The sequence below is a fragment of the Rhinichthys klamathensis genome, unplaced genomic scaffold (assembly GCF_029890125.1).
Source record: "Rhinichthys klamathensis goyatoka isolate OS25496 unplaced genomic scaffold, OSU_Roscu_1.1 h1tg000309l_1, whole genome shotgun sequence".
In the NCBI taxonomy this organism is placed as follows: domain Eukaryota; kingdom Metazoa; phylum Chordata; class Actinopteri; order Cypriniformes; family Leuciscidae; genus Rhinichthys; species Rhinichthys klamathensis.
The window spans coordinates 424811-438161 of record NW_026606827.1 but is presented as its reverse complement, the minus strand read 5'-3'; the positions used below and the strand labels follow the sequence as shown (position 1 = coordinate 438161).

General features: G+C 40.0%; 1 protein-coding gene across 12 annotated transcripts in view; it reads right to left on the bottom strand.

The window, feature by feature from the left end:
- Positions 1-13351, bottom strand: part of adgrb1a (adhesion G protein-coupled receptor B1a) — a 102219-nt gene that overhangs the window by 48324 nt on the left and 40544 nt on the right. For 3 of the 12 annotated variants that reach the window (XM_056270883.1, XM_056270885.1, XM_056270888.1), the window contains exons 3-12: positions 7260-7418; positions 6954-7028; positions 6393-6497; positions 5016-5183; positions 2888-3067; positions 2213-2542; positions 925-1026; positions 621-727; positions 343-537; positions 182-250 (exon numbers count right to left, since the gene is read on the bottom strand). In XM_056270883.1, coding sequence (XP_056126858.1) covers positions 182-250; positions 343-537; positions 621-727; positions 925-1026; positions 2213-2542; positions 2888-3067; positions 5016-5183; positions 6393-6497; positions 6954-7028; positions 7260-7418 — 1490 coding nt within the window. The remainder of the gene's footprint in view (positions 1-181; positions 251-342; positions 538-620; positions 728-924; positions 1027-2212; positions 2543-2887; positions 3068-5015; positions 5184-6392; positions 6498-6953; positions 7029-7259; positions 7419-13351) is intronic. The other 9 variants (XM_056270884.1, XM_056270895.1, XM_056270891.1 and 6 more) reach the window with 8 other exon arrangements.

The window sequence follows — 13351 nt, the reverse complement described above, 5'->3', positions numbered from 1 at the left end:
AAACTCGCATAATTACTAAGTGAAAGAGAGTGAGACGATACCAACATTAGAAGGACAGAATGAGTGAATGATGATTGAGTTAGTGAAAAAATGAAAGAATGAATGAATGAATGAATGAAAGAATGAACGAATGAATGACAGAGACATGGAGATAGAGAGGAAAGAGAGTGAACTGACTCACCAGTTGTGCTTCCTCCCACCTGTCCCTGTTTTCCTCCATCAGTAAGTTACTCACTGACTGCACAAAATTCTGTGAACAAAACCACATGAAAGAAACATTCAGGGACAATCTGGATCAAAATGGTCCTTTATTTGGAACTAAGCAAATAACGCTCCACTAACCCTCATGTCTGTATTACTGGGGCTGTAGTAGGACCTCCTAAATATCTCCGTCATGTTTTTCAGTACATCTATGATAGCCAGAAGGTCTCCACTGTAGCTTGTTCCATCACTGGACGTCACCCTCAGCTTTGTCATGACTTCAGAGACCCCGTCGCCCACAAGCCCTCGTTGAGCCTTGGAAAGGTGATCTCTGGTCTGGAGGAGGAACAAAACCAACCTTAGCCTTGGAGACACTTCTGGTGTTAGCCTAGCTAGGGTTGAGTTTGGAGATCACCAACCAGTGTTTGGATACTTCGGTAATCATTTGAGACACACTTCATGTAAGTCGGGTTCTCCCAGTATGCAATGCCCTCATCGTCCAACGAACATCGCCGAAGAATTAGTCCTGCATCACAGAAATGGTTCGTCATTACCAGATCTTGAACAAGGATTGGTTAAAAACTGTATGCTACGTGTTGTCTTGTTGTTTCCTTGTTTCCAGCTTCTGGAGCTGTCCGTGGTCCTAAAAATGTCTGTCTATAACATTAAGGGACGGTTTAGAAAGTTATTCCATTATTTGTGTTTGCATGAGTCATGTCTTACCTACAGCATTCGGAGGGCAGCGGACAGCCGCCGTGTCCCCTGAAGGTGTTTTCTTCCACACTACGTTAGAGAAATTCTCCTCGTCACAAATCTCATGCGGCTCTGCACAAAACCACAAGTCAGAAAAGACAAAATATCCCAATCAATCCCGCAAAAACTTGAGGTCTTTCAAATGTGAACAAATCAAAAAATAAGTTACAGCAAACATTGTTGTTTCTAAAGGAACTTTAAAGGACAAGTTCGGTATTTTACACTTAAAGCCCTGTTTCAAGATCGTTTCTGATGAAATAGAACGGTTAAGATTAAAAATTGGACACATGCTGCTGTCCTGAGAATTTTCGGTTTCTGTGGTTGCAAAAACAGGGGTGGGCGATATGTTAATGGTTATATTTTTTCTGGGAATGAGGTTTTTACAATGCCACCATTTTATATGGTATTAAAATTTCACAATTTTTTATTTTAATATCAAAGCAAAAACCATTACTTGCCCTACCAATATAAGTTAAATGTTCTTTATTTTGTTGAAGACAAATAAACCATCAGTAATTAAATAAGATCAATGAAATGAATTATATGCAAATAAACACAATAGGCAAAAATATAAATGAATGTGTTTTTAGCTTTTCAGGTAGGTCAAAAGTAAGAAATGCAACAGAAATTATATCAGATGTAAAATCAAACACTGCATAGTCTTCACTGTATGAAATTAACAGTGATTCTTATTAAATCTACAAAAGGGTATACAGTCAAGAGCAGTGAGTGGTTTTCTCTTTTCCTTTTGTTATTTAACAGGACACAGACAGCAGCAGGTTTATTAGGCTTCGGTCACTTTAAGACCTAATGCACCAATGTAATATATTGACACACTTCTGAATTTCTTCCAATGTTTTTTAACATTCAATTAAGACGCCATTTTGACATAACTTTGTGTGTATTTGACCGTTTGAGTGCAATAAATCACAAAAAATAACTAACAGCACAATAAGATGCCGAAGAGGTCTCAAGTTGCCATTTGCATGCTGTTCTGACAGAACCTGAAGTGCGCACACAGAAAACTGATTTGAGACCTCTTTCACATCAGTTTAAAATCATTTAAAGTGGCAAAATTTAAAAATGCATGAAAATTATAAACTTCTGTGACGCCACAAATCTGCAACGCCACATGAGCATAACTATGATAGATGATGATGATTCAAAATGTATACCAGTTATCAAATTTCTACCAGTTTATTGTGTCTACCAGTATATTACCCAATGAATTTTGGCTACAACCACTTGATTGTCTCACCTGGACACCTCTTCTCATTGCAACGTTTAACTTCCTCTCTGTCCCCTGGGCATGGCTCCCCTCCAAAAAAGGGCCCATGACACACCCTCTGTCTCTGCTGGCTTCCTCCACCACAAGTTTTGGTACAACCAGCCCAAGAGCTCCAGAGTTGCCATTGGCCATCCACAGGACACTCTCTGAGGAAGCAGTCACGTGTCTGACGCCACTCGCCCTGACACTCTAGGCCCCCGTACGAGGGGCCGTTACATTCCCGAGTGCGCTGCATTGTTCCATTCGAACAGGACGAGGAACAGGAACTCCAGTTGGACCACTCATTCCACACTCCATCCACTACAGGGGAAAACACATGAACTCAGAAGAAGAAACTGAAGATTATTCTGAATATAGAGGATACAAAGCAACATTAGGTAGACAAAAGTGAGGGATTGAGAGTGGAATGTGATAAAGGGACATTATTGAAAGATATATTGCAGGGGAAAGAAAGAGGAGCTTTGGGTTGCCAAACTCTAGTTCAATCCATAGTGATTTAAAGCATCACTTAATCACCATCATTTGCTATGAACTTCACAATGGTTCCTTCTCCTGCAGTGCCTCACATTAGGCTTTAATTGTGCTTCTTGATGGAAGTCATTAAATCTGTATGAGGCAGTATGTATTTAAAGACCCAAAGATCACCTGGGCATACAGCAATGTTGCAGAATTTGGTCTGTTTCTCCGGACCGTCACAGGGGTTTCCTCCGAACTGTGGTGGCTTGCAGGAGCGAGTGCGGTCCCTGTAGCCGCGGCCGCACGTTGAAGAACACAAGCTCCATGGAGACCACTCGTCCCATGCCCCGTGCACTGCAATCAGAGCGGCTAGGGTATGATTTATAGAGAGAAAAACGCACCCCGACAACACACACACATGCACTAGAGGAAAAATAAAGAGGGGTTCACACTGACAACAATCTGCATTCATTTTAATTCATTTATTTTCAATGGGAGTTGCAGATTTCCCGATGTCATGAGTGACCGTTTGGGATGAGATAAAGTTGAGAAACGTATAATGAGAGGCGAAGTAATGGGGCGACTACCAATAGGAGTGAAGACATTGGAGCACATTGAGCAGTATGCATTGATCGTTGTAAATCTTGTTCATGATATGATGTATTGCTGCAATTTTACGAACATTTTCCACTCCCATTTTTAGCAGCAAGAAATCTGATTCCCTATCCAAACAGAAGAACATATTATTTTTTACAAGCAATACATCACATTTGTGATCAGATATTCAGAAGCTATAGCCATTTAGATAGCTAACCAATAATGTTACGAAAGGAATGCCTACTAGAAAAGACAACATTCACTTGTATTGCTATGTACTGGAGAAACTGCAACAAGCAACAAGCTCTAGTAGTCCCAACTTCTAAAAAAAAGCGCCATTTAGCAGGTCGTAAGGTCATCATGTCATTGTAGCAACTGTTAGACACTCCAGTTTCAAGCAATAGGGCGGCTCTAGTAGTCCCAACTTCTAAAAAAAAGCGCCATTTAGCAGGTCGTAAGGTCATCATGTCATTGTAGCAACTGTTAGACACTCCAGTTTCAAGCAATAGGGCGGCTCTAGTAGTCCCAACTTCTAAAAAAAAGCGCCATTTAGCAGGTCGTAAGGTCATCATGTCATTGTAGCAACTGTTAGACACTCCAGTTTCCACAGTGCTTAGGAATGCACGTGCTCATTGGCTAAAACTAGACCAATCAGAAATATATGCAATTAAACATCATTTGAGGATAAGAAACAACATTTACGAGACAGTTCATGTGAATTTTATTTTGCTGATTTAAAATATGTTATTTAAATGTGAGTTTGAAAAACAGTTTCTTGCATGGACTAAGGCCTTGCAAATACGGCCATCAAGTGAACTTACTTTCGTTCCAAAGGGATTTTGCAACTAACAACCAACAATACAGCACAAAACAGCTGTCAGTGTGAACAGAGAATTACAGGGGATGTAAAACACAAATATACATGGAACTCTTAAGGCCCATTCACACCAAGGACGATAACTATAAAGATAACGATAAAGATTCAGTTCTCGTTCTCAATATTAAAGAATAGCAAACTTCACACCACAGCTATAACGATAATGGCACAGAGAAACGATATCGATGGAATCACTTTCAGAACGATTTTATCTAGCTGATGAACGATAAAAAAATGTACATACAGCCAATCAGAATCCATCCTGCTGTAACGAGCTTGAACATTTAAAGTGGCAGACAAGCACGTGCTTGAATAAACAGAACGATATCGTCCGCTGGTATAGTTATCTTTATAGTTATCGTTCTTGATGTGAATGGGCCTTCAGTGTTTAAAGACTACTATAATTTTCAGCTGCAAGTTCTGAATGTTAAAGAGCAAATCGTTCATTTTATTTCTGCATAAAATAATTAGGACTTATTACAACATTGTGCTTGGCTAGACACGTGTTTTTAACCGAATAACATGTTCATATGTCCCCCTGAGATGCTGAAATGGTGGAATGAAAAGAGACTGAGAGAAACCATCCTACATGCAGTGGGAACTACAGGGATTTAGCTGACAATGCTGCACTTAAACCCATTACCGTTACCACTGCTCTCCAGGATCCAGGGTTTAGAGGGGAGTAGCCGTAACATGGAAGCCCAGGAAGAGTTAGCCTCAGATGGGCAGCGACTGGAAGGTGAGTGACAAAGCTAATGGACCTGAGTGGAGGGAGATGGGAGATGGGAGGTGGATAAGGACGATGGTGGGGGTGAGGAGAGGCCTGAGGTGGGCTGTGCTTACCTGGACACACAGCAGTGTTATTGCAGGGTCTCTGTTCGCGCAGCGGCCCGCTGCACTGCGTACTGTACGACACGGAGACGCAGAAGCGTGTGCGGCTCTGCCAGCCCTCACCGCACGTGGCCGAACACACGCTCCACGCAGACCACTCCTCACCCGACGGAGGATCCACTGAGAGGGACGGGGGGAAGGGTGGGGATGGGATGGGGTAAAGTGCGGAGGAAAGGGTAGGAAAAGGGCCAAAACTAATTAACATGCGGGATTAGCCACCTCATCTAACAGGGGAGGCTTAAATAATTTCATTTCTGATTCCATATCCTCAGCATTTACCCGTAGTAGAAGTTCATGCTTTTCGTTTTAGGATATGTAGGTCAGCCATCTATACAAGGATTTCACAAGGCTGTCCAATTGATCAGACTTTAATATCTGAGCAACTGGGAAAGCCAAGGAATCATGTGTAATCCCAAAGAAATGGGAAGATATTAAATGTCCAATTGGAAACACTAGGCTGTCCTGACATTCCAATGGATAATATGGGCTGTCATGGCTATCCAACAGTAAGAGTTAGGCTATAATTACCATCCAGTGGAAATGGAGAATCAAGAATGTCCAATAGAATGATATTGAATGTCAAAACATAAACTGATAAGGAGGAAAAGATTTAATCTAATTCTGACAACATTAGAGGCATTAAACCTTTTAGTTTCCATACTAATACCCTGCATAGGCAAACTAAACAATATGCATTTACAGTAGTTGTTACCATCTCCTTCCAAAAGTAAATAAAAAAATGGTAAAACCATGCACAATTTATTAAAACACAATTTCTGATTAATTAAGAGAAAAGATACGTTTTTAGAAGCATTCATAGAGGAAAATGACATTCATTTTGAACAGTTACTCATGTTGGTGGTAACTGTAAATATGATCATTTGATACATTTTGATATGATAATTATAACAAATTCATGCAGTACTCACAAAGAAAAGAAAAAATACAAGGGATTAGATCATTATTAGTAACCCAATATTTATTTTATATTAAAGCATGCAAATCAAGCATCACCACCCCCTTGTTCTTGGTTGTTTCGTAATACGGGGTTACGACCCTTTCAAAACTCTTTTAGCTTCCTTGTAAGCAATGGTGTCCATGATTCATGGATATCACGATGTTCTGCCATGAACCATGCCATAATACACATGACAAAGACAAACAAAACTTAAATCACAAGGACAGGAGCATAAAAAAAACAAGGCCATAGCCACATACGCATCCAGTCTACTCCCCTGTATGTGAACTAGTGAGTGTAACGGTTGCAGGTGTGTGTGTATGCGTGTGACCCCAAGCTGAAGTGGAGGCTGATGCCACCTGTCTTCTTACCTGTTTGGGAAGACTGCTGTCCACTGCGGGTCTTATCAGAGTCCTCTCGTTTACGGCTGTCCACCGAGCGCAGGGATTGGCTACGAGTGCCAAGTCTGCCTTTGCCTGCAGGATGGGGTGGGGTTAGCAACTACAGTCGACTTCTGATCGGGCAGTGCTGTGCGAACTGAACATCTAGACCAGCATCAGCCATGCTTGGGATTTTGTGTGAAGTTTAAGGTAACATATCTGAGAAGTGGACCTGTGTTTGGTTTGATACTCTCCATGCGAACATGAGACCGTGTGAGAGTTTGGACACTTCTGAGTTTGCGTGACCTCGAAACGTGAGCTTTGAACATCGAAAAGTGTGCTGAAAGAGGGCAAGATGGAGCGAGCAGTGGATGGCAGATGAAAAATAAGCAGACTATGCGGAACAGAGACACAGACAATCGAGGTAAAGACATCTGCAGCCGATGGCCTTGACCATGGAGTGGGTTATTTACTCATGGCCTCCATCCAAACTGAGTGGAAATCTACTCACTACAGTCACATTCATACTGACTTGGTCAGTGACGCCCTTACCAAGCATGGCCTCTTGCATTCCTTTGTATTTCACTGGACTTAAACCCTTGCCTTTAGAGGAATACTGCCTGTAGCCTATGGGTCCAATGAAAAGCACACAAAAACGCTCATTCTATCATCGGTCTATCATTGTATCATAATTGCTCTATCATTACATCACACAGGAAGCAGAAAAATCTTTTTTTTTACAGTGAAATGTGAGGAATGTAAAAAAATGAGGTGTCAGATAGTGATAGAGAGAGAAAGCAAGAGAAGAAGTGGATGTGCGAACGTTCACATGCATTTGTGTATGAGCGTAGAACTTACCAATGCACGACTGAGAGTTGCAGGGACGACCTTCTTCAAGAACACCTTCGCACAGGTACGCCTCCTCAGGAGGTGATTGACAGGTCCGTGAGCGCGTCTGGACTCCGCCCCCACATTCACTGCTGCACTCCGCCCAGTTGCCCCAAACACTCCAGCCACCTGTATTAAACCCACACACAGACACGGACCATCCGTGTGAGTGTAATTTCCAAGAAAAAGCCATTTCTTAATAAATTTCCGTGACACAAATTAAATTTCCATCCCTGCTAAGCAATAATGTTCTGATTTCGTAATCCATTATGATGGCACTAAGATGTAGAAATGGACCCATAAATACCAGTAGGATATGAGTCCCTGTGTTCTGCTCCCTCATGAATGTTTAATAGCAGACATTGCTGCCTGTCTGATCCCGGAGGCCCCGACAAATATGTATTAATCTGCATGAATAGAACATGAAGCTGGACCATGTCCAACTGCAGACATTTTTAATTACTCACAAATCAATTGTACGGGGGAGGGTATGTAATTCTACTCTCAGTGCAGCTCTACCAGGAAAATGGGAACTGAAATGAAAGTGAAAAAAAAAATCAGATACAGCCCATATTTAAAATGTTCATCAGAAGATTTTGGCATCTATTACATGGGGAGGGTCCATACAGACAATGTAAAGATCAGTTAATGGGGTCAATGGTATATGTCGAAGATAATAAAGTAAGAAATGTAGTTAAGAAAGAAAAACAAAACCTAGTTGAAAAAATAAAAATAATAGTTAAAAAATGTAAAATGCTAAAAAAAAAATTACTACAAGAAAAAAAAAAAACAGACAACATAGAATCTACACACATTTGTATTTCAACTCCAAACTATTTTAAGTATTGAAATTAAAGTTACATACAGTAGTGGCCAAAAGTGATGTCCGGCCTATGAAAAATGGCATATTCACCCTTTAGTCAAATATTATTCAAAATGTGTTACAGATTTTGTAAGCATAGTTGTGCTTAGAATCAAATTGTGTGGACATAATTTTTTACCAGGCTAATGAAATAATGAACACATGCAAAAACAGAGAAGAGAGAACCGGTGAGATTTTTAGTTTTTCTATTTATTTGTTTGTTTGTTTGTTTGTTTGCATTGTAAAATAAAACCAGATAAATACCAAGGTGTCTTGTTCTTCCATCATATATATATATATATATATATATATATATATATATATATATATATATATATATATATATATATATATATATATATATATATATATATATAATGATTTTCCTCAGGTTTATTCAAACTTGTAGGGTCACTAAAATCAAATATTCCCTCCGGACATAGCTTTTGGCCACTACTGTATGAATAAAAATTAGAAAATGCATTTTAACATATTTTTTAATACCTTTAATAAAGCAAGAAAAAAAAACAGTGCCACATCACTGACCCTTAAATATCAACCGACCCCTTCCTATACTGTTACACTTGAAACAACCCTCATGCAAAGCCCAAGTTAATACATTATGCTTTACATAACGGCCAGATATAAAAACAATTTATGCCTTTTCTTCAGCGCTGATACAAATCTGCCGGCAAGCGTGTGCTGAAAAGCAGAATCAATATCTATTTGTTTGAGCAGGATGAGCGATTAATGGCAAATTGTTTACTTGGGGTGCTGAGATTGGCTTTGCCGCATGTTGTGCGAGACACGCTCACCTGATAAAACATAACGGATTCTAATCTTCAGTGCCACGGCCTTGAATTTAGCATCAAATGTCCTCCTTGCACAGCAAGTGACAATCGCATGCAAAATTAACCGGGACGGCTCTCAGCCCGCTGTCCTGATTAATCCCATCCACCAATCACGCTTCGAGTCAGATGGCTTCATCAACCAATCGCACGTGGCATAAACAGCATGCTTAACCAATTCCTTCTCCAGGGGGGGACTGTAAAGTGGTGAAAAACAGTTTTAAATAAGCTTCTCAGCTTCGGTCTGTGCTGAATGACTTCAATCTTATTTATTTATTTATTTTTTAAATTCGAAGAACACTGAAAAGGGCTGGAATTAGTATGGTGAGAATAATCGTAAGGCAAACAATCTTTAGAAAAGCAAATAAGTAAAAAAGTCCAGATAGGGGAAAAAAACTTTATTTAGAGATAAGATTTTCTCTCTCTGTGAAAAACGATGGGAGACTATGACCTTTTTTTTGGGCTTAATAATCACTGGCTGAAGGAGAAAACGGGGGGCATAACAATGTAGTGTTTTCTTTCTCTGTCCCCAAGGACATTTTATTATGCTTTCAATAATTTAGTGCGCTTCTCTTGTTCGGTGGTAGCTCCCTTACATCCAGACTCTTTGCAGCGAATGCTATATCATCTTTAAACTCATATTCGTCCTCTGCTCGGATGTTTCTCTCTATTCATTAGCCCTTCCTCTATCATTCTGTCTTTTCCCCTGTTTTTCAAATTGCAGCTGCAGCATGCACCTGTTTTTCAAAGGACGAGTGTGTGGATATAGGCTACATCATTCTGCCCATTAGTAATATCATCTTTTTGGAAGGCTTACGAAAACCCCAAAGTGACCTTCACTTTCCCTCAATGGCCGGCAGAAGGTCTAATAACAACTCAAGTGACAGTTTTCTGAAATCATCAATACAAGATGATCTAACCATAATCTCACCCACCACAGCCCCTTGCATATCTGCTACAAGCCAAGATCGGCCAGTACATCTAAATTACACCCTACATTTGACTTTATGCATTGTTTTTTGGTTGCTAAAACACCGACTGTGGATCAGTGATGGATAGCGAAACATGGGAAGTGCTGACACCCAGAGGATGCTACTCGTCATTGGCATCCACACCGGCAACAAAAGAGCATGAAAGCAAAAAGAAAAAAGAAAGAGTTGATTTAAAAAAAAATAAAGAATATGTTAAATTGATATTTGGTAAAAAAAAAAAAAAAAAAAAAATTCATTAGCCTATCTGATCTCTTTTTGAAAAGGTTTCTTTAAACGTCTTTTCTTATTGATGTAGAAATTAAATGGATAAAATCTGATTTCTGAAAGACTTTCAGAAAGACTTCTGAAAGTGTTTGAGCAAAACGAAATGAGCCATCCATCATCTCACACCTTTTTTTTTTGTCTCTCTGCCCGTCTCTATCTGTCCCTCTGATGGCTCACAGGTCTAATCCACTGTTCTGTGTGTGTGCATTTCTGCTGTCAGTATCCTGCTTAGAATAAATATTTGAACAGCTGTGCTTACACATCTCATTGATTAACCTCACTCCAGGGGCAGGAAACACAACTTAGGTTTGCACCCTTGCAGTTTCACATAATCTTTCCTCTCTTGCGCCACCGCCGCAGTGCCCAAAATGGTCCACGCATACTCGTTCAAACAACCAACATATTTGTACCCTATCCACTGAATTTAAACTGGAATAATGTTCTTTTGGCATACTTTAATTGATAGATACTTAGATTACAGACAGCTGGTGATATATTTGGCTCTTAATTAAATCTTTTGCAGTGCATAGAACTAGCAGTCGATGGTCTGAAGTATCTGATTTGGGTTGCTGATGGCAATGAAATCAACCATTTTTATTTACTAATAATACGCATTTAGTACAAATCAGTATTATATTATCATAGGCCCCAGGCCCTATAGAAGATAAGCGAATTGGAGAATGGATGGATGTACATTATTATATTAAAATAAGTAGGCTAATATTATTCATAATATTTTTTGAATATTCATACTGAGTAAATTGTACAGGTTATATAAAAACTTACATTTTATAAGTAGCATATTTTGTGTTATTATTCATTAAACACTCAATTGCTTATTAATGAGCCAATGAGAGTGTGACTGACAACGTCAAAGATAATAATAAATTAATTATTCACTTAATTATTCACTCAGAATAGCAGTGGATAAAGATAGTGAACCAGCCTTATTACTTATTCAATGTGATAAACAAAACATACATTTATAATGGATTTCATAAGTGATAATAAATAATAAAGCAAAGGACTCCATTAAAATTTGGTTGGGGGTTACAAATAAACAAAGAGGGGTCTTTTTTTATTAATCTTACAATAACTTTAGGTTTCTGATCTTCCCAGCATGGCCTATTTGATCTTTATATATTTCAAAGATGAAAAAACTAAATATTTTGTAAAAAAAAAAAAAAAAAAAAAAGAGAAATAAGGTTCTATCTTCATAATTATAGATAAAAAATACACAGAACCACCATTACGTTAATACAAAAATGCAGCATTTTTTTAATCCAACAACATTCCAAATACAATGTGATGTCTAGAAATAAGTAAGCAGTGATTGGACCATTGTTTCCAACCAATAAGATGCATCTTCCCAAAAAATATTGGAGTGCTGCAGCACACTACGTTAATCTAATTGATTTCTCAAAACTGGCAACCGTCCAGATGAGATTATATGTGGTGGATTGTCTATTAATCTCAATTAAAACACAATTATTGTTTTTATTTTAATATACATTTTTAAATAACAAAAACGTTTGGTATTTACTCAAATTTCACAGACACACACACACACACACACACACACGCACACAGAAAAGAAAACTCATATACAAGGCTCTCAGTAGATTTGGGAACTGACAGAAAGCATGTTTAACACAATTAAACAATTTGTTCAGTTGTCTCTTCTCTGGTGACATATGATTAATCACATTCTCTCATTGGCTCACTAATGAGCAATGGGCCTGGGTCTTTTTCTATCTCATAGGTTCATCCTGGTGACTTTGATACCTGTCTGTTTAGTGATGATGACCACCACTTCTGCTCTGTCTTTCAATGTTCACACAATGACAACATCAGTGACTTCTCATCAGTGGAGTGTATGCGTTACAGGATTACTGACTGTGTCAGGTGGGGAGCTCAGAGTCTACACTGTTTACTGATGAGCAAGTAGATAAACAGATCAAAAGTACGACAGAGGTATGAATAGGGGTTTGGTTGAATGTTCTTTGGTTGCAGGTGCGGGTCAGAGAAGTCGACGTTTCAATTCCGAAGATGGATGCCTCTCCTCAGCAGGAACAAAAGGGGAAAAATCTAGCTCGAATCAAAAACACCTTCACTAAAAGGATCAGATGGGCCTCCCACTTTTCACAGGCCCAGATGAGTGGAAAAATAACAGGCTTTTCTTATTTTCCCCTTGCACATCAATCTTCAGCAGAGAAACATCTGCTCATAAGAGCAAAAGGACGTTGGTGCACATGTGAACACACACACAAACATACACACAAACATGCCATCTTGCCCTCACTTCCACGCACTTTCAGCTCTTGGATCAGTGACCGCCAAAATGGATCATCACACTAGGGCTGAACTAACAGCATCTAACTCTCCAAAACTCCACGACATTTACAGAGAAATAAATGTATCTTAAATAAGTTTCCCTTTCAAGGGAACTTCGAGCTGCGTCAAACGCTGCGGGAACGCCCCTGCGTTGTGCGTCATGAAGCACGTATGGAATCAGCCCAATGGAGAGATGAAACGTCATAGGCGGGTGACGTCATCGACCAGGAAACTATAAAGCACCCCAAAAACACAAGCGCATTAGCTTCTGTGCTTTCAGTCGCGCTACATGTGAATCTGTCCCTGTGTGATATTGTCTGTCTTTACATACCCTGCACCACACAAACAATTTATCCTTATATTGAGAGATATGGCGGACGAACAACAGTTTAGGAAGTGTGTTCCTCCCTGCTCGCGTTATTTAACGAGCGGGGATACACATGATCTTTGTGTTGTTTGTTTGGGAGTTCAGCATGCCCAGTCTGCTCTCGAGGGGGCAGACTGTGAGCATTGCGAGCGTCTGCCGTTAAGGACGCTCCGCTCCCGGCGAGCGCTCTTTGAGGAGAGCGGTTCGGTGCGCGCTCCCCGCGGTTCGGGTCCCGCTTCTGCCGAGGCAGAGCGGCGGCGCTTATCGTGGGGATCGCAGATGGATCTCACAGCGGGGTTTGAGACGGGCTCTGCCTTATCTCTCCCTTCACCTGTGAGATCCAGTGCCTCAGTCCCGGGTTCGGAAGCACGCGCTGCGGTTTCTTCCGCTCGGGC